This window comes from Wyeomyia smithii, chromosome 3 (assembly GCF_029784165.1).
Source record: "Wyeomyia smithii strain HCP4-BCI-WySm-NY-G18 chromosome 3, ASM2978416v1, whole genome shotgun sequence".
NCBI classification, from domain to species: Eukaryota; Metazoa; Arthropoda; class Insecta; order Diptera; family Culicidae; genus Wyeomyia; species Wyeomyia smithii.
This window is the reverse complement of record NC_073696.1, coordinates 160,375,822-160,398,053: the sequence shown is the minus strand read 5'-3', so window position 1 is coordinate 160,398,053 and position 22,232 is coordinate 160,375,822. Positions and strand designations below refer to the sequence as shown.

The following is a 22,232-nucleotide window of genomic DNA, read 5'->3' as shown; positions in this document are numbered from 1 at the left end:
CATAGTCGACGTGACTCTTAAATGTGAGCTTATCGTCAACCATAACCCCCAAGAGCTTCAAGGAACGCCTTGAGGTAATGGTGCAGTCACCGACTCTGACCACCGCCTGTTGCTCTAATTTGCGGTTGTTCACAACCGTAACCTCCGTTTTATGGTGCGCTAACTCCAGTTTCCTAGAGTGCATCCAGTCTTCGACCTTGCGTATGCAGTGCGCGGCCGTCAACTCGACCTCTTCGATCGACTCGCCGTAGACCTCTAGCGTGATGTCGTCTGCGAAACCGACGATCACAACCCCTACAGGGAACTTTAGTTTCAACACCCCGTCATACATGACATTCCACAACACCGGGCCCAGGATGGAACCTTGCGGTACCCCTGCGGTGATTGGGACGCACTTCTGACCCTCCTCCGTGTTGTAAACTAGTACCCGATTCTGGAAATAATTTTCCAAAATCTTGTACAGCGACACCGGTACGTGGATGCTCCTAAGCGCGAGCGCTATGGAGTCCCAACTGGCGCTATTGAATGCATTCTTCACGTCAAGCGTGACGATTGCGCAATAGCGAATGCCCCAACTCTTACGCTGGAGTGCTACCTCTGCCGTCTTGGTGACAGAGAGAATAGCATCCAGCGTGGATCTACCTTTCCGGAAGCCGAACTGGTTACTTGCCAGACCGTTTACACCCTCTGTGTACTTCACCAGTCTGTTGAGGATAATCCTCTCAAGCACCTTGCCCGTAGTGTCCAGCAGACAGATAGGTCTGTATGCCGATGGGTCCCCTGGCGGTTTCCCAGCCTTCGGCAACAGCACCAATCTCTGTCGCTTCCACCTGTCCGGAAAGAGGCAGTCATCCAGGCACTTCTGCATGACTGCTCGAAATAGATCAGGGGCCACTTTCATGGCCGTCCTGATGGCCAAGTTCGGGATTCCATCCGGTCCCGGTGCCTTGCTCACCTTTAGGGAGTTGGCGATCACGATGAGTTCCTCATTCGTAACCCTTACCTCCTCCACAACCTCTGCACGGCTGCCGTCTCTCACGGATTGGATGCCCGGCAGGTTGGCCGACCATCCCTGGTCTGTGTCTGAGATACTGGAACGTCGGACGTGAGACTCAGCAACCGGAGGCCAAGGATTTGGCTCGTGTCGTGGAAAGAGTCCCTCGATGATACGCTCCAGCATCGCTGGTGATCGCTCTGCAGGCGCCAACACGCCTTTGGTCTTCGCCATTACGACTCTGTAGGCGTTGCCCCACGGATTCGTATTGGCACTCGCGCATAGCCTATCGAAGCAGGCCCTTTTGCTCGCCTTTATCGCACTTTTAAGCGCCGATCTTGCAGATCCGAATACTACACGGCGCTCTACCCTCTGTGCATCGGTACGTGCACGTTGCAACATCCGTCTTGCACGGAGGCACGCGCTACGGAGGTCCGCTATCGCGTCGGTCCACCAGTATACCGGTGACTTACCATTCCTAGGTTGGCGGGTCCTAGGCATGGTGGCGTCGCACGCCCGCGATAATGTGGCAACTAATTGGTCAGCACTCGGGCGGAGCCAACTGCCCCCCTCGCGCTCTCTTCTCATTGCTTCTGCAAATACCTCGGCATCGAAATGCGATGTCTTCCACCCGCGGACGGTCGGAGTATTGGCTCTACCCGTCGCCTGCCGCCTCACGTTCTGGACTACGCTATAGCAGACCGACTGGTGGTCACTATAGGTGTAGCCATCGTCTACCCTCCAGTTCACGATCAGTCCTGGGCTGGAGAACGTCACGTCGATGATCGACTCCGCACCATTTCTGCTGAATGTACACTTGGTTCCAACGTTGGCCAGATCTAGGTTGAGCTTTGCCAAAGCTTCCAACAAGATCTGACCCCTCCGGTTCGTGCGGCGGCTTCCCCACTCAACAGCCCAAGCGTTGAAGTCGCCCGCCACTACTAAGGGTGTTAGTCCCGTCAGCTCCACAGATAACAAATCGACCATCTGGGTGAACCTTTCGATAGACCAACGCGGCGGAGCATAACAACTGCAGTAGAACACTCCGTCCACCTTGGCAACCGCGTATCCTTCATTTGAGGTTGACACAACCTCCTGAACCGGGAACTTGCTGGTCGTGCATATGGCCGCCGTACTGGACTTATCTGCAACCCAATTACCGTTTCCGGGAGGAATGCAGTAGGGGTCCGATACGATTGCGATGTCCGACCGCGACTCAGACGCTGCTTGGTATAGCAGCTGCTGTGCCGCATAGCAATGGTTCAGGTTCAATTGTGTCACCCTCACGCCCGTGGTTTCGTGGCCGCCTTACCGGCTGGGCACCGTGGGCCTCCCATAAAGTGCTTGGCGTCCCGTTTTCCAGTACATACCAAGCACTTGGGAGGCTCCCCGCAGTCTTTAGCTTTATGGCCAGCACCACCACAACGCCTACATAACTGGCTCCTATCGGGCCCCTTGCAGGTCCAGGACTTGTGTCCTCCCTCGAAACACCTGAAGCAAACGTCCGGCTGCTGGAGTATGCTCAGGGGACATACTGACCAGCCAACCTTAAGTTTGGCTGTCTTCAGGGCCAGAGTTGCATCGGCCGATGCAAGCCGGAAAGTGGCAACCTGGGTCCCCGCTGGACCCTTTCTGAGGCGAATTACCTCAGTGGCTACTTCCACTCCGCACTTCTCCTTGAGGGCCTGTGCAATATCGCACCTCTCGGTGATTTCATCCAGGTTTTTGAGCTGGAGAGTCACCTCTGAGGTGAGTGCCCGAATTTGCACATCTTTCCCGAGGACCTGCTCGGCTACCGTCTTGTAGGCAGCGCCCTTGTTTTTAGCATCCTTACGGAGCTCAAGGATCATCTCGCCGGTGCGAGAACGACGGATGGTCCGCACATCCGCTCCCAGGTCCTTGAGCTGGGTTTCGCCTCTCATTTTCTTCAAGACTTCGGAGTACTTGGACCCCTCCGTCTTGAGTATGAGGGCGTCGCCCCTGTTCGCGCCTTCTTTCCCGTTTTTGGACGATTTGTCGCCTTCTCGTCGTTGCGCTTGCTGTCTTTTTGGCGCTTCCTTCCTCCCACGGTAACCCAAGGGTTTCCCGTAGCTGCCACTTCGGCAGACTTTTCGGCGGACTTGGAGGCCGTTGGTGTGCTATCTCGCGGGCTTAGCACAACCAACCGTTTCTTGCTGTTCTCGGGGGCTTCCCCCGGAGACTGCCTTGCTCTTTTTGCGGCTGACCCGGAGGCGCAAACCGCTGCAGACGTGCAGGTGTCCGTTTGGACCGACTTCGTCGCCCTTCCGGTCACCTCCGTTGCATTCTTCTCTGCAGCCACCGCTCTTGCCTTGAGCTCGGCGTGCTCCTTCTTCGCAGCATCGACGGAGGACCGAAGCATGTAGAGAGCCTGCTTCAGGTACTTCGTCGTGTTGGTGCGACTTTTCGCAAACTCGATTATGGCATCGAGCTGCTCCGACAGCGCTACTACCTTCGGTAGCGTGTCTCGCTGTCTTCCGACCGCCTTTATCAACAGTGGACCAGCCACTGCGATGTCTTGCGTCGATCCGGTAGGCGTACTGCCTTTGCCGTCTTCGCAGGCGTCCTTTACTGCATCCATCTCCGCCTTTCTCGGCGGAGACCTCTGGATGCCTCCTCGTGCAAACGGGTTTTTCAACCCATCTGCGCCCAATTGTTGATCTTCATTTTTTTCAAAATTCATTCTTGTTAATTGGGTCCCCCTTCCAGCCGCTATCCTTATCCATACTGGAGTGGTCGCCTATCTGGTCCCATGGTAGTCTATGCCGAAGCAGTGAGGCCATGGCTAGGGGCGGCTGCCATAGCGCCTTATGAGCAACTATGACACCCCCGACCGGCGCAAGTCAGGAAAGGACATCTGATCCCACTCCTGCCCGGTTCCCACCGGGCAATGAATTTGGAACGTACTGGAAGGCCTGCCAGGTTTTACGGGACGGAGACCCCTGCACCGGTTGTTGTCTCGCCGTTTCAAGCCGTTGTCACACGACCTTACTAAGGGAGCTCGGCGCAGGTGCCAGCCCAGAATCGTGGTACGAAAACGAAATCCGACTCTTATCATATGGCGTTGCGACCAGTTACCGTAATTGGGAACTTACTGGCATCAATCCCAATGGGCGAATTAGTGCATTTGGGTGGTGGGAGCGGCACTATTCGCTCCGTCAGAGCTGCTTCCGGATAATGTGGCTTTTGTGAGAATTCGGCGGCCCAATGTCTGAGTCTCACCACAACCTAGGCTAGCTCTCGCTGATGGTCCGGGACTGCGTTCTTGCAGTTAGCACTTCCGTGGCCTACGGTAATCGCCAAATACCGACCCGTGGTGGCATACAGCTCTGCCAATATATATATATATATATATATATATATATATATATATATATATATATATATATATATATATATATATATATATATATATATATATATATATATATATATATATATATATATATATATATATATATATATATATATATATATATATATATATATATATATATATATATATATATATATATATATATATATATATATATATATATATATATACTAGCTGAATGTACCCGGCCTTGCTCGTGTAAAAATTTCTGCTATTGCAGAGTATATATTCATATAGCATATATAAAATTCTAAAACCGGAAGTCGCCATACCGAATTTAAAAAATGTCTAAAAATGTTCTAAAGGTCATCCTGGTTCCGGAAATACCAATGTTTGGGGGTTTGTAAACGTTTTCTACAGTTGTATACAGGTTCCTAGAAACCAAAAGTCGCTATCTTTCTCCGTTATCAAATTATGCAAAAAATATGTCAAGAAATCCTTCCAAAAACGGACCAAAGCAGGTTGGATTTTTTGAAACACTTCTCTAGAAACATTTGCACGAAAGCCGATTTTCGGCTGCAAACAGACGTCACTACGTTTCAAAAAAGGCCAATATTTGGAAATATATGATCGGTTTTCGTATGACGACGTCATTCCGATTCCGAAAATACCCATATTGCCAAGTATATAATTCAATTATTAATTTTCACAGATTTACAGAAACCGGAAGTCGGCAATCCAAGTTTCAAAGTATCGTCAGACACCGATAACCGGTTCTTAAGAGTCATTTTTGTTCCGAAAATACCAATATTGGGGGGTTTGTGAGCGTTTCCTACAGTTTAAAGTGGCTTCCCAGAAAACGGAAGTCGCCATCTTGGATTACAAATGGCATTGAACATCATGTTTCGGTCTCTGGACATGAACTTCCGGTCTCCAAATATGACCAAGAACCCGAAAGTCATCAAATTTGAACGAAAGGTTTCCATTATGTATGAAAATTTATTACTTTCGACCCCCTTCTTCTTTAAGGGTAACCCCTCCCCCTATCCAATATTTCTATGACCATTTCCTTTGTACAAAGAACACGTATGCCAAGTTTGGTTAAAATCGGTTCAGGCCTTCGAGAGTTATGCTGGAACATACATACATACATACATACAAAACTTCTCTTTTATATAAATAGAAGAAGATAGATAGAAGAAGATATAAGATATATATATATATATATATATATATATATATATATATATATATATATATATATATATATATATATATATATATATATATATATATATATATATATATATATATATATATATATATAATATATACAAATTCCATGAATCGTCTCGTACGATCACTGAAAGAGAGTGCCATTTATCTGTCAACAACCAAACCAATGTTGACTTTTTTATATTTTTGATTTCAGTATCATTGTCACGAATCTTGAACGAGAGTTTTTCTCCTGATGTTGTATTTTTCAAATTAAGACAACCTTTCGAATTTTCAAACAACTTCGAAGATTTCCCCTTCTTTACCGGTTTGAACATTGCCATGGTTTACAGCGTTGGCAAGCTGTCGGTTTTCTTTATTGGCACTGTCGTTTTCTGTTTCTTCGCAGTGTTCGCTGTTTCCAAAATAATTTGCATGTTCGCAAACTGGCTTTTGATTTTCGTTATTTGTTTCTATATCATCCAAACTGTCACTATCTGTAAAGCTAGTCACATTAATGAATTCGAATTGCTCCAAATTTGATTTATTATGTTTTGAATCGGTCATATCTATATCGTTTACAGCAATACCTACATCTATAAGTAGCTCTTTAGCTTCAGATTTCGCTCTAAACACTTGCGTTATAATTTCGCTATCCAACGGAAGCTGTTCCAAAATGATACGCTTCTCTTGTATACGGGACAATGCAGGCATATGAATCAAGTTGCTGTTTCTATACCTGATATCGTATTTCATGTGTACGCGTTTCAATTTATCTGTGAATTCCTCAGCAGTGAAATTTATCACAGTTTGATTCGTTGTAGCCATTGAACGTAATTATCTGAATAGTTATCCACATGGCCGACTGGGAAGACAGTATGATAAAAATTGTTTTGGTGCTCCACGATTTCTGCAATCAACCATGAATAAAATCATTGCGTGTGCAGTAGAGATGGTCGGGTACGGGTATTTTTACCCGATACCCGTACCCGACGGGTTCGGGTCGGGTTTCGGGTAACGCCAAAAAATATTTTTCGGGTTCGGGTCGGGTATGGGTAATTTAAAAACCAAGGCTTCGGGTTCGGGTCGGGTACGGGTTTGAAAAATTCTCGACTGGTCGGGTACGGGTCGGGTACGGGTAATTCGATTTTCGTGCATTATGAGAATTTGATTATTAACTTTTATAGCCTAGGTGTTTTAGCATAGTCTTGGTCTGGGAGGGAGAAACGGATACGAAGCAGCACGAAGTTGCATCGGTAACGGTATCATTGATTTCTATAGAAGAATGATTGCATTTTGCTCGACCATGGACTTATTCGAAAAATACTAATTATGATACTATAACTTCATCATAAGTAAAGCAAATAGTATACTGGGCTTTGCTAAGCGGTTCAGCCACAATCAGGCTTTCGAATACACCGACTCTTCTATCATTTTCCCCAGATAAAATAATATGCTAGAGCGATCAAGTTAGCTGGTGAAAATATCACAATCGTTCGTTAGGGAATCTTGTTCTGTGCTCAATGTACTACTGCGCTGTTTTGCTGCATGAATCCTTGGTTCGCTATTATGTATATGCTCTTTTTGAACGGTGGTAGAAAGAACCGATCAGAGTAACATCTGATTAGCAATTTGTGCCGATCGGGTGGATTTACTCTGCTCACACGTGTGTAGTGTCATTTCTTGCTCTGCTAGCTACTGTGCTGACCATGAGGCAATGTAATCTGTTTTTTAATATTCGCGTTGACGGATAAAAGAAAAATAAGGAAATATTCTTGCTTCTATCATCACGCACGTTTTGATAATTACATGTGAAAGTTCGCGTAGATGAGATCAACCTTCAAAATCTCTTAACACCGTCAACGCGAAACGCAATAATATCAATGTTTATTAGTAGCCAAGCTATGTCAACTGCTTTATTTAGGCAAAGCAAAGGAAATCCTACAAAACCCGAGAGCAATTTAATTCTATGAAGGATTAGTTTGAAACCACAATTGGATTTTAAATTTTTACTCCGTTGAAAACTGAGCAGTTGAAATCAGTGCTCACTCAATCGGAGATGTGTAAATTAATGTTTTTTATTTGCACCATGAATCACAGTGCTCTTTTTTGGATTGCGTTTATAAAAGTTCGTGGTTGTGAAAATGGCTATCTTTGATGTTTTTTGCTTAAGAGCTGTATCAAATCAAGCAAAACTATGTGTTGAATGCATATGCAGCACGTGTTTGCTGCCTACTGGTATCAAGAGCAATATTTTTCATCCACACATTTCAAGGAAGAGGAGTATTCTGAAGCCTGGCCACAATTTTCAAGACCCGTATACTATCAAGCTATTGTATATTACATATGTTAGACCTATTGTAGAATATTGTAATCTCATATGGATCAGTCCAAAAACAATTCCTTCTTTACGCGCTTCGCAACTTGAATTGGACTGCATTTCCTCTGTCATCGTACGAAGCACGTTGCATTAAACAACGCCACGAATTTGCAATGCTATTCTTCGTCAACGACATTATTTCAATTCGTATAGACTCAACTGCATTACTATCACAACTCAGCTTTAATACACCTTCACGGCATCTTAGAATGAGAAAACTTTTTTCAGAAAAACATGGCAGAACTAATTATGCAAAAAATGGTCCCATAAATCGAATGATGTGTCAGTATAATCTACATTGAAAAACCATTGGCATAACAATGTAAAAAAAAAGAAATTAAAAACTGTATAAATAAATAAACAATTAAAAATAAAAAAATAACATCCACACAAGCAATGAAATTAACAATTTTTCTGAAACATAATATTTCTGTCCTTTGGTAAGCTACGAGTTTTGAAAGTTTGCCGTTTTTTTGTTGTTTAAACGTGTAAGCAATGTTTGCAAATAAACTCTTTTCGGCAGACCTCCTACGTAATTATTACTCGGGTATCAAAAAAAAAGTCGTTTGGTAATAGTTTCTAACTATACACTTCATCACGGTTGAGTCTTGATTTTCGTTTCACAAAATATCCCAAGAAACATTTTTTGGCTAAATAAGCGCTTTTATAACTAATCTTATCCAGCTGACGGCTGAACATAGGACGAATAATGTATTTCTAAGTGTTTAATCAGCTTTTAATCAGTCGGTTTTGGAGAACTAAATCAGCTACCTGTTACATTCGGCTTCCTTAATAGCCGAACAAGGGCTTAATTAGAAATAACTTAGACATTTGAACAGCTTTTATACATGCTGATCGATTCTGTAGAAGCGATTATTCATTCTTTGTACAGCTTGTAAAAAAAATCTTTTGCAGCCAACAGTAGCTGGCTTATAGCACAGAACGGAAGGTCAACTTCAGGTATATGATCGAACAGAAAGTGCACACAAAAAGGACTGAAAAATGACAATTGAATTTTCTGTGCTCTCGGGCAATATATATTTGTCGTATACGTTTATGCCGCTTTGCCAGTGGTATAATGTGGCATAATTTATTCGATGTTTTGAATTGACGGTTATTTCAACAGTTTAACCCGTTTAATACAATCTATTAGGTTCGATGCAAAAACGTTTTGGAAAAAATTCGCAATTATTCACATTTGTGGAGTTTGTCATATTAGAATAGTGTAACGAAGGTATTGTAATCGACAAATGTTGATTTGAAACACGAACCACAATTAATGTTATTGAAAAATCGTGCGTTTTAAACCGTTAATGTTGCAATTCTTCCATTTACAATTGTACCATGTGTTATAGACGGTTATTTTTGAAAATTGTTAGAATATAAAATGCAGCTCGTTAGTTTTTTTTCAACTCAAGAAAGTACTTTGAGTTTTTAAAAATCATGGCACAGATGGATTTTTTAACGCAAATTTTCCGAATATTTATAATAAATGAATCACATCTTTATTCGGAAATGAAATTTATAAACTAGTTTCATCCTCTTATTAGATTATATAAAATGTTTGCCGATGACTAGTTTCATCCTCTTATTAGATTATATAAATGTTTTGCCGATTGACTCTAGTCCATTCTGGAGAATATAGATTTTCTACTCATTGATGCGACATGCGACATGCCATTTAAATAAAAATAAGCAGAATAAGGTTAAGTAAATCCAGGTTAGTTTCTAGGGCAACGAATAATGCGATTGTAAAAGGTACCGGTTTCATTGTGCAGTCTTTTTTTTTTTTTGAAATCTGATAAAAATCTAATCGTGATTCGAATAAATGCGCTCGAGCAGGCAGAAGTCTGTAAAAATCTGCACACATTTTGAGAAAGTCATAGGGAAAAAAATGTAGTTAACCATCCCGCATAATCAATAACCATAAAACGTGCCTAACAACTAGTTCGGGATATAGTTTCGACTGTATGGGGTATCGTTGAACCATATGGATTATCATCCGTTTATGGTTATTGATTATGTGGGATGGAGATTGAAAAAAAAGCACATACCTGCGAATCAAAACAAATCAGCGTTTTGCTGACAAATCTGGTATCCCTGCTGACAACCGAAAGTGACAACCTTACAGAACACTAAAAAAAGGTCTCAAGAGGTTCGTTTCAAGGGGTTTCGAAATGCGTCGTAACCTGAGATTACTCCGAAGTAATCAATGTCATTTTTTTCGAGTAATCAAAGATAACCATCAACAATCAATGACAAATAAACTCAAGTACGAGAAGTCAAAATTTATTTTATTATTTATTCACTTTTCAAGTTTCTTGCATCATTTGAATGACGTTCAATTTTGACATAAGAGCGCTTTTTAGATGGATTAGGGCCCAACCAACAAACCCCCGACTAAGGAGCAACCGGTGAGCGAATCACCATTGTATATCAATAGTGCCTTACCCCTAGCGTTCGTTCATATATGGAAACATTCCTATAATACATAACGCGCTCAGGGGAGAGGTGGAGGAAAGGTATCCAGCGAAGTGTTACACTGCCACCATGCAAATTCGCGTTACTTAGTTGATGGGGGTTTTGAAAATTGCCAAATTTCACGTTACGTAATATACGAATATTCATTACGAGGACTCTAAACGAGATGGTAATTAGAGACTTGAAACAAAAGATGCGACTCTCACTTTAACTCGTGTTAATAATCTGATTATTTTCACAGGAGTAGATTACTGAAAAACAACAAAGGAACAGTTCTACAATTATCTATGCCGGTATCTGAGTCAGCTGTTTTGAAGGATGCTAGGGGCAAGACACTGCGTAACCCAATAGGTGATTAGTAATCCTAACAAAAAGAAACAACCGGTGTCATCTTGCAACCTAGATAGCTCAACCCAACGAGTGAAAGTCCTTTACTAGTTGGGCTACGAATTTAGTGCAACGAGCAAAATTCGATAGTATTCATTGTTACTAAGTGTTTATCGTTGCATTTTCAGACACTCCTCTAGTTACATCAAAACTCTTTGAATTCATATTATCGTCGTTGTGATGTTGGTGTATAGAAACATAGTAAAACGGTATGTCAAAAGTACAATCGGCTATATTGCAAAAAAAAATGCCAAAGACTAAAGATGTTTATTAAAACAACCGATGACCAAAATTCATCGCATCTTATAATATACTATTTCGATGCATTCAAATTATAAATCCGGTAAAGCTACATACCTTGCTACTGATATTCATTTATTTTAGAAGCAATTCACAACTCGTGCCTACTTGTTGATCAAACCGTTTCACCATGTCCTATACGCTATGGTTGGGAAGTTAATGTGATAAAAAAATGATAGATATTAATATATATATATCGACCAATATCGTGTAATATTACCGAAATATTTTTCATGGAATAAAGTTGTCAAGCCCCTAGAAATAATGTGTTTTCCTTCTTACAGATGCTTAGCAGGGTTAACCTGTAATGTTTTCGCCGACAGATTTATACCAGTGTGTTTGATTGATTTAGATAAAAGTAGCATAAATTCTGTTTATTTTCCGTGTAAAAAGCGTTCTTTCCACCCCTAGGGAGCGCTGCAAAATTCACTGAGCACTTAGCAGTTTTCGTATCACAGATGACCTTTCGTTCTGTGCTTATAGTCTTAATATGTGCTTTTTCAGCTTTATAACAGCTATGATAAATGTGATTCAAAATATATAATAGTCTTGAATTAGACATTTTTTTTTTGTTAAGGCGATTCGAACACATCTAATCATTCGTTTTTTTGCACTTTTGTGTGTAATTTTCATCGTTTTTTTTATATAATTAGTGAAAAATACCTTTTCCGCAGTGGTGGGCACCGCTAACCGAAAATTTAGCGACGCTAATCGCTAAGTCGCTAACCGGAAAATTTAGCTCGATAATCGCTAAACGCTAAACCCACATTAGCGGAACTTTCGCTAATCGCTAACTTTTTAATATGTAAATAGTCATATCGCTATATTTATTACTCGTGTTTTGTAAGATTTGGACCACTTTGATCTGTTTTGGTTAAACAAACGAAAACAATTACTTACAAGAATAACAAAAGTTATTTAGCTTGCATTGAAAATAGATACTCTTAGGAATGTTTTCATAAAAATTCAATTATCTGAATCGAAAAAGTAAAACCAAAGTTGTCATAATTTCAAGCGCATTGCAATTTACCAAAGTTCTTGGTGTGGCGAAAATTTAATCTAGACCTTGTGCTTGATCTTTAAAATGCTACTGTGGCTTTTACGATAACTGGAACTCCATTCTAGGGTAAAAAAACTGACAAAAGTAACTTTCGCAGTAAAGTATGTTCATCTTTCGAAGCAATTTACGTACGTCATCAGCAATTCACAGTTTTTCTAAATTTTTCTATTGTCGCTTCTCTACAAAATTTAGCGAATTAGCGATTAGCGTTTCGAAGGCCAAAATTTTAGCGACGCTAACAGTTTTGCTAACCAGCTCAAAAATTAGCGAAATCGCTAAATCGCTAACTGAATTTTAGCGTCGCTAATTAGCGAATTAGCGAATTAGCGGAATGGTGCCCACCACTGCTTTTCCGTATCCAATTACTTTACTGCCAGTCTCGAATCTCAAACTCATGCTCATGAGTTTGCTGGTAGAACGCGTTGCCGATTCGTCTATCTTGACATAGATGCATACGTATCGATTTAACCCGTACATCTATTTCCAGTTTATTCCATAAACAATTTTACATTGGCTGTACATATACTGAATTGTAGCTGAATAAGCGCTACAATTTAGCGCCCTGTTTAATTTCATTTATAGTACATACGGCTGACCGTGCTGCAAAAGTTTGCAAAGTTTGTTTCTGTTTGCGACGTGAATGAACTACGATTGATTCTAGAAATTTTACCCATTTTCTCCGTTGCCATGTAAATTTTTCGCAATATAAAGTTCTAGGGTGTTTGTGGTCGTTGTCGCATTAAGGTATTCATCCGAAACAATGTGCCGGTTGATCAATGAAATTGAATTGAAATCTTATTGTGGATAATACATATACTATAGAGGATGAACGTGACATAGCATCGTTCGAAATTTTGTCAAAGCACACGTTAAAATCAACGTTAGTTGCCGATTTGTTTTCTTTTTCTTCGACAGGCAAGATTTAATGAACAAGCAATATCAAACAAATTAATTATATTCAATTTTCGACTTGAAAACACTCTAGGTATTAATAATTTCTCTACTGAATATATTTGGCAACACTGGCAAACGGCTTGGCGGGCTTGACGAAAAATAAAAATGTTTCATTAGAAGCCTTGAAATTTAGATAGGTATATTATATTCGAGATAAGTTTTTTGCTTGCAGATGGTTCAAACGTCACAGGATCATTACCCGTTTCTTAATCTTCTTTATATCTTAATATCTGCACATATAAATTTACTAGAGGAAGCAAGAGAGGTATCCTTTCCAATCGTTTGTATTGATGAAAACCTAGCTCAGGTAGAGTAATAGCTATATTTTCACACATTATTTATTCAAACAACCATTTTTAGAATGCCGACAATTGCATAGATCTTGCGAAGCGAGAAATTTTGGACAAATTGGATAAAATTAAGGGGGAAGTTCGGAAATCGATAGTAGATGCCGTTAGAAGTATGTTCGTAAAAACAGTAGCTACTTTGAAAAGCGACCTGGAAACTAAATTGGCATTCATGCAACAGGGTTCAATGACAGTAACTCTTGTTCATAACTTTCAATTCGAGCCAGTCAAATCAATTTCGAATTTAAAAAATTTGGAACAAAATTTGGAAAATTCAGAGTATATGGAGAAGTTTGTAAGTATAACTGAACTACTAAGCTACTAGATATTTTGGTGGTAAATTACAAATAGCTAATTTGTGTTCAAATGTAAGCTTTCGTGAAACTCAAAAACACTAATCATGAAATATAGAATAAAAGGCTCTACATTTTTGTTTAAAAAAAGTATATTTTATATATGTCAATTATCTCGTCTTTTTCAGTACAACTATTTGAAATCTGTAATTGGACCGCAAGGTGATCCTTGCAATGGGCTCAATGTATGCTACGATTTAATTGACAACATCTTCGAACGGAAATTTATGGTTTTGTTTTCTTGGACGGGTACGAGCCGAAGCGAGCAACCAAAATATGCTATCAGAGAATTTAGAAACATTCTCAGCGCTTTTTTTACTATAGTGAAAAGTGTAAACAATAATTTTTCCATCAAAATGATGGAAAGTTTTTTCAAATCCATCACCAAAAACGCGAAAAAACGAAGCGAAGCGAAGGGATTGCGGATGTCAACCGTTCATCGTCGAACAAAGAAGCCGAAAGCTGGTACCACTAATTTCTCAATAGGTAAATATTAAAATGCTTTACTTTCTATAGAACCAAGTGTAATATTTCTATGTATTTATTATCACAGATAAAATCGCTATCTTCAATAACCAATCTTCTGAAGAAAACGGGACATGAACGAGTAGTCTTAAAGAGAATGATGAGAATGACGAGAATGGCGTAAGTGACGAATAGGAACGAGGCTTGAGGAAAATATATTGTTTAATATATATTGTAGATTTAGTTATGCGTAAGTTTATCTGCTATCATAATTAGTAATCATAAGCTTCATGGTTGGTTGCAAACCCATTTTTAAATAATTAACTGTACTTAAATTAATTCTTATTTAGTTATACCACAATAAATATATTTATATTTATTCTATTTAGTACAATTTTCTGCTTTTTATACATACATGAGAAATCAAACGTGAAGAATCAAACAATTAATCTTTAAAAAACAGTTTTATATTTGCTTTTTATGCTACATAGTTACTGTATAGTGTGCTGAAGTGGTATAAAAACATATCTAGTTTTTTTGTATTTGATTGCAATTAATTTGCATTTTATATCACTAGGACAATATACTTTTTCTTTTCCATGGCATGTTATATCGATTATATATATATTTATAACTGAGGAACGAATAGGAATTTTGAAAAAATCTTCCTTATGCTTAAGGTGGCAACCGGTAATTTTCAAATCCTTATGCGAAGTCATTGTCGCAGAAGACGTTCTTACTATTTCATTTTCATAGGTTAAAAACAATGAATCTTTGAATGCAGTACTTAAAGTAAATCCTTCTTTTAATTTACATTTCACAAAGTCGCCTTTTTATCAAGATGCACTTGCACTTCATCTTGATTTTTCGATTTGTTCTGGTTTAGTTGAAAAGAATTTTTTTCAGCAATCCTATTAGCTATTTGTTCTAAATTATGCTTTCCCTAACGAATCCTATTTTTGATATGGTACAAAGCGTTTTCAAATGGATAAGCTGATATTGATTGTAAAGAACCAAATCGTCGAGCATCGGCTACTACGTGTTCTAAATTGTGAATAATACTTGTAATATATTGTTGTCCGTAAACATTTTGAAAATCTTCAATATATTTTTCGAACATTAGTTGTGCAGTTTCTAGATACTTGAAATACGTTTTGCAAGAACAAATAGTAACGGCAGCAAATAGAAGCAGGAAATGAAAATAAACGCGTTCATCTAAAATATCTTTGAGAATCACTACGCCTACATAATTTAAAAAGATTCGAAACTCAACTCCTTTCCTAAAAGCAATACAATCTATGCCTCGCATAGATCTATGTATTTCTAATGGTAGTTTCATACTTGTCAATGCAGCTGATAGTTTTTCTATCTCGCGGCCACAAAGTTTTGGAGTGAAACCGAGGCTTCCATCACGCCAACCGATGAGACAGCGTTTCATAACACCTAGTTCTAACAGGTGAAGCGGATCAGCTATAACGATATCTTTGATTATGTCGAAACCAGGCAGTTTTGAAATCTGTGAATCTTATTTGTGGTGTTTTCCATATATCTTTCGTCTAAATTCAGTGTCTGTCCTCAAAGCGCAATGAATGTTTGGAAAAACTACCGTTCGTGATATATATGAATATTCACCCTCTGTTGTACATTTTAAACATCCGTGAATTCCGTTGAAATTTACAACACCTAATGAAAAATCGAGAAAATCGTTGTGTATATATTCATTTTTTTTTATTATTTAAATTAAGTGTAAAATATGTAGAGAAAGTGTAAATAAGTGCTAACAGGTAATTCAGTGCTATAACGTTGGATTTTTTTGTGTAGGTTTTTGTTTTTGCAAAATGAAAAGTCACAGATATTGTCTTGAAATAAATTTTTTAAAATATTTGTAATTTACAATCAGGGGTTCAATGTCAATAAATGTAAACCTTTTATAAATGCACGTGCCGGAGAATCACATATGAAGCATCTTATATTGATTTTTATTTTACAGCCATTGATAGTTAGTCCATTTTGCAGAAGAGGTATCATTTCGTTTACGAATGGAGACAGATATTCGGTTACATCTAGTGGTTTTGTCTGACCGCAAAATATCCCAATCACCATTGGTTTTACATGCTCCATTCCATGAATATTGGCCAGGATTGGCCAGAACTGAGCCCTCGAACTTTTATGAAGAGGCACTCCATCGATGTTTATGTTTAACTGGATTGATATGTCGCTTGATAAATCTTTAAACGTACACCGTAAACAATTTCCGAGCCCTTGGTGCCAATATTTTCCGCCAGATATACTTGAGCAACGTGAACTAGTATTTTTTGGGGTACCAAGTAAAGTTCTCGGGTCAATGGGAAGGTTCACATCGTCGTAGTGGTCACGCAACAAAAGTAAAAGTTTTCCAAGAGCCTTGTGACTTATGTTGTATTGAAGCGCCCATTCCTTCAAGCTGTCTGGGAACTTTTCCATTGGTTCGTTGTTCAAATTTTCCAAAATTGCGGTCAAGTGCTCATCATCATGGAACTGTGGTTCCGACCAGCTGTGAAATGAAGACCCGTCTTCTTCGAAAGATGTAGAGCTTTTTTCGTCCAGGTTCGTCGAGGAAAACTGGCAATCATTAGCCTCCGGAATAGAACACGGGTTTTCTAATTCTAAAAAGTGCACAGAATCCCATTTCAAAGTTCATGTGGTTTTAAAAAAGCTTTAAATTTTCAACAACAACAAATTTTCAATCTTACCTGCAGCCGTTTTGCTTGATGAAAAATCTTCTTCACTAGCCGCTTTACACGCTATCAAAAAACGACGAATGTGCGTGTCATCTGTTTCGATAATTTTTTAGTGTAGTATTCTTTCCTCCCTCCCAGGCACATAGGAGTAAATTAAGTAAAAACCTGATCAAAAGTCAGAAAAGCAAAAGTTTATTAACCATGTTCTACATAATCTAATTCCGAAGTATGAATCTTTTGACAGCTCATGAGCATCCAGAAATATTGTTAACCTTTGTTACAGCTGGTTGAAATCGATAAAATTTTAGCTTATTGTTGTTGCATTCAATACTCGCGTACTGTTCACTGTTTTTCAAAACAATAATGTGCAACGTAGTGATTTATCTTCAAACCAATTATGGAGATTGTCAAAGAAGGTTAGCTTAATCAATCTGTAAACTTGGAAGACCTATAATTGGTCTGGATATTGCTTGAGAACATTTGAAAAAACACAAAAATGTTACAAATGAGATTTTTTATGCGTCGTATTATATGAAGTAAGTTAAGTATCAATGAGTTTCAATGTAAACAGTCAATTGCGAATGAAAGCCTGTATATTTCTGGTCAAACAGGTGGTATTAGATCATCCGAACCAATCCGAACTCATGAGTTACATCATTGTGAAAATCATCGAAAAATTTCAACTTTTCAGCTTCCGGCAATGCTGTTACCTTAGTTCCTTAGATTATATTACCTCTGTCATGTAATGGATGAGTGTTCTGAGACATTCTCAACAGGTTGCTATTGAATTCGGATCCTTTGATTATGAGATCTAGGCTGAAATCCAAAAAAAAAAACGATCAAACTTTTTCGTCCGAAGCAATGCAAATGCTACGAGTGAAATTTTTGTACACGGACAATGATGATAATAATAGTGACTTTTCAGATTCTTCTGAGTGCTCAGATTGATTAATAAACGAAACAGTGTTAACCCCGAACCTTACTGATGTAAAAAATAGTTATGTTTCATTCATAAAGGCTCAGCCATTTATTGTAGAAAGAAACTACTTTTGAATCCGAACTATATCATCAGAAAAGTAACAAATCACTCAAAGGTAGGTTTTCAAAATTTTCTATCATACTATAATTTCGATCCATGATTCGTTTTCAGTCCAAAAATCCTTAAAAATAATTTTGATCAGGTTTGATGTTCTAAGTGCTCCACTGTGCCAGGTCTTGATTTGCACTGTGACCAGGGATGCCGCATGTACAGAAATATCTGTGTTATACCGAATTTCAGATTCCTGATTGCTACGATGTGCACATAAAACTCGTCGCTTAATTTAAACTCTACCCGACATGCATTTTTCACCATTGTTGTGTGAGTTGTGCTAGTAGGGTAAATTAAAAAAATAAAAATTTTCAGCAGTTTATATGAATCATACGTATGCATACAAAATAAATAATTGAAATCCCTGATTAATTTTAATTTGAGGTAACTAACGGAACCCAAATTATCCGTACACTGTTATGAATAGATATTTTGCTGTGTGATAAAAATGATCAAATTTTTCAACATCAGACGAGCGGGCGTTCTCAGTGACAGATGCTACGCTGGATTCTGGGAGCACCAATACATCGCCTGGAACTCTGGTTCATTGACATTCGTTCACATGAACTCTCGGGTCTAGCCCAACTCTGGCCATCATCTCGAGTAACCACATATGACAATCAGTGCATAAAATGTACGAGGAAATCAGGTATTTAAAAAAAAATAAAATAAAAATCCAGGACGGGTCGGGTACGGGTAATTTCGGGTTATTTTTCTTTCGGGTACGGGTCGGGTACGGGTAGTTGAAAACAAACTTTTTCGGGTTCGGGTCAGGTACGAGTATTTCAAACAAACCCGACTTCGGGTTCGGGTCGGGTACGGGTTTGAAAATTCTCGATGAGTCGGGTACGGGTGACAAATTTCCCATACCCGACCATCTCTAGTGTGCAGGAAACTCGAGTGACAAGTAACCATTTGAGCTAATACACAATTTAAGATTATGATGATTATTTTTACAAAAGTTTCGCCAGTCACGTACAACAAAATTAGCAGTCCTGAAAAATAGAATGAGTATTGGTAGAAGAAGGTATGATTGTGGGACAGGTTTAAGTGCGAACCAAACCAATCTCACTCTCGGTATAAATTAATCAACACACGAATTAACTAACAAATGTGTGAGTAGTTGGCTGAATGAAGTTCTAGTGTTCAACTAGAAGCTAAGCACATACTCCCTAAAGACGGCTTTAGCGAGATAAGCTTCACCATAAAATGTACTGACACTAAAGGCCGAGTCCTGAAATGACTAACTGAAGAGAGAAATAGAACCTAGGAAATTGATGAATATCGTTATTAACACGAAACGAATTATTAATGATTCTTAGAAAACATTGATTGAATCTGTGGACAACGTTATGAACTCAAAACCAGAGAACATACGCGTTTTTGAAGTAGAATACTTCTCTCAGGAAGTTCGGCAACATAGGGATGTGAAATGAAAAACTAAAACCGAAAAAAGTGCAAAATATGTCCAATTTCAAATGCTAATAAATCGGTTAGTATTCGATGGATTTCCTTCATTCTTGTAGCAATAGATTGAAAAATTTTCTAAGATTCTTCCCAAAAGAAAATAACTGTAATTTTATTATTCACACTATTGTACTATTGAAAATATTCAAGCCTTGTCAAAACGAAAAATTCGACCTCTGATTGGTCGTTATATGATTGCTTCCCAAGCACGGTCGGCAGAATCATATACCTTGCAGTTGAAAACATGCTATTTGGCCTATATAAGAGCCTGTTTCAGCCGAAGCCGCTAATAATAGTTCTAGACAGCGACAACAGCAGTCGTCCTTCCTTAGCAGCAGCACTAGCCCTGTGGTTGGTCACCACGTCTCAGGAGCAGCGCGGTCCTTCTCAGCGGGTGTCGCCAAAATGCCGTTATTCCCCCCGTGTTGGGGCAGCATGAAGATTGCCATCAGGAAATCCAATTTTAAACATCAAAATGACTTTTTGAAGGCAAATAAACAAGTCATTGAAAGTTAATTATTTTTGACAACGCAAGCAAGCATTCTGTCGCGCCCGTGTAATTCACTGAATGTGAAATAGCTTCCACAGTGCATGTTGTCCGTGTATCTTAATTTCCCCACTGTTAGGGCAGCTCAAAGGTTGCGATCAGCAACCGATTTTGAACCGCAGAATGCCTTTTTCAAGGCAAATAAACAAGTAATTGAAGGTTATTAATGTTCTGGCATCAACTCAAACAGGCATTCTGTGCGGGATGCAATCAAATTCTGTTGTAGTTGTCTAATTTTTACTTAATTTAGTTAACCCCCCACTGTAAGGGCAGCGCAAAGGCTGCGATCAGAATGACCGACTTTGAATAACAAACTGCCTTGTTAGAACGCATTCACAAAGACAGTTAGTTCGACTATGCAGAGCTAATATGAAGTCGATTCGATCAATCAGCATGAACAGAATTTCGTCGTCTCCCAGCTGCCAAGTTGCAACATGATGCTACACGCAACAGCGAGCAAACGAAATCGCTTGATGCTACAAGCCACAATACAGTTAGGGGTTGAATCGTTGCGTGTGTGGGAGCACCATCGGTGTTTATTCGCTAAATACAAAAATCAAATGCGAATTGTGGAATAATTCGTCTAAAGAACATCAGAAACTGGTAAAACTGAAAAGAAAGGCGTGGTCTATTTCGTAGCACCCTTCGGCTGTAAAAGAGTGTTTCTGGGAAAACTAGCTACATTCACTAGTCGGATGGTGAGCTGGATGGACCGGCCACAACGTTGACCGCAGTAGCAGCAAATATCAGCACTCAGCAGTAACAAAAGATAACAGCGGGTTGCGCCTGTGGCTGCCTTCAAATTAAACAAACCACTTGCCCTGTGGTTGGTCACCACGTCTCAGGCCTCTGCCAGGCTGAACGCAAACGCGAGCGATCGGGCGAGATTTTTGCCGTACATCAGCCAGCACTTCCTCTAATGGAAAAGTTGGATCATTTTGTTCAGAAGAATATTACTGTCGGTAATATTACACAGATGCGATTGCATTATATCCGATATGGAATTGAACAATTGTTCTTCTGAGGACAAACAAAACACTTAATTTGAAGAGTTAATAGCTTTGGGTACCAGTAGCAGTATGGTAACAGCCTCAGCGGTAGGTGCAGCCGGTACTTTCCTAAGGCCGATGTTAGAGGGAAGTAAATGGAAGCGGCACGGCGAAACAGTTCGGGTGTGCTTAGACGCGCGTCATTTTTCGTTGTTGATATTATTCCCCACATGAAACGACGCGCTTTCGTACGATAGCGGCGGTATTAGCGGTAACACTTACTCCAGTAAGGCCGTGTCTAATTTTCAATGTGAAAACACCTTTCTATTGTGTTGGCCGTGCGCCAGGCTAAACGCGAAAAGCGGCGCGAACCGATTCGCCCGGCCGTAGGTCAATGTACAGCCGTAAGTAGAGCTGTGCAAAAGTATTCTACTTCAACCTTGCGGTCGTGGCTTTGCACACAGCCCTCCTGTGATTTTTAATAAAAGGTATTACGGTTTATCCACGGCGGATTGCTATCCTAAATATTGAAATAAAAAAATTACCGTTAAAAATAAGATCATAATTAATAGCCATGAAAATTAAAAAGGAAGGTATATCCAAGTTAAATTTTTGCTTACCATATGTTAAGAATCCGATCCAAGGGATTCATTTCCTTTTCTAAATATGAGAAATATATTTTATTCATTACACTGAGAAGTAAAGCTGTAGCCTTACTATCTGCAACATTTGAGTTCAAGTAACTTATCATTTCTGGGTTGATCAGTTTAAGTGTTGGTCCAAACTTCATCTTATCCTTGATTTCTATATCTAAGATAGCGAGGAGATGCTTAGCTTTACTGTGGTTAGTAAAAAGCAAAGCAAAGCCTTGGTGCTACATTCCGTATCGGAACTCGACCTTCTGTTTATTATACACAGACTTCGCAGCCAACTGTTAAGTGTACAGGACAATTGCGGGGCTAGCGCTACGATCCTACTGACACTAACAGTCTCTCCCGAGCCAAGACTCGAACCTACGACGACTGGCTTTTTGGCCAGCATCGTACCTCGAGACCAGCTGGGAGAGTCAGAGTGGTTAGTAATAAGTTCTTTGAGATGTTGTTTCGATATTGTATATATTCCTTGAAATAAAAATACGATGCACAGTCA

General features: G+C 39.6%; 1 protein-coding gene across 1 annotated transcript; it reads left to right on the top strand.

The window, feature by feature from the left end:
• The first annotated feature begins 13,313 nt into the window (after nucleotides 1-13,313).
• On the top strand, nucleotides 13,314-14,591 carry LOC129731683 (uncharacterized). The gene is made up of 4 exons (XM_055691860.1): nucleotides 13,314-13,412; nucleotides 13,466-13,747; nucleotides 13,934-14,291; nucleotides 14,359-14,591. Exons 2-4 carry the CDS (start codon nucleotides 13,568-13,570, stop codon nucleotides 14,406-14,408), a joined length of 588 nt encoding a protein of 195 aa, XP_055547835.1. The 5' UTR covers nucleotides 13,314-13,412; nucleotides 13,466-13,567; the 3' UTR covers nucleotides 14,409-14,591.
• The last annotated feature ends 7,641 nt before the right edge of the window (nucleotides 14,592-22,232 follow it).

Excerpts from the sequence above, each read along its gene's own strand:
- LOC129731683 (XM_055691860.1), top strand. The coding sequence starts at position 13,568 with ATGTTCGTAAAAACAGTAGCTACTTTGAAAAGCGACCTGGAAACTAAA. Across the intron at positions 13,748-13,933 it reads CAGAGTATATGGAGAAGTTT|TACAACTATTTGAAATCTGT; the intron begins GTAAGTATAACT and ends CGTCTTTTTCAG. Across the intron at positions 14,292-14,358 it reads TACCACTAATTTCTCAATAG|ATAAAATCGCTATCTTCAAT; the intron begins GTAAATATTAAA and ends TTATTATCACAG.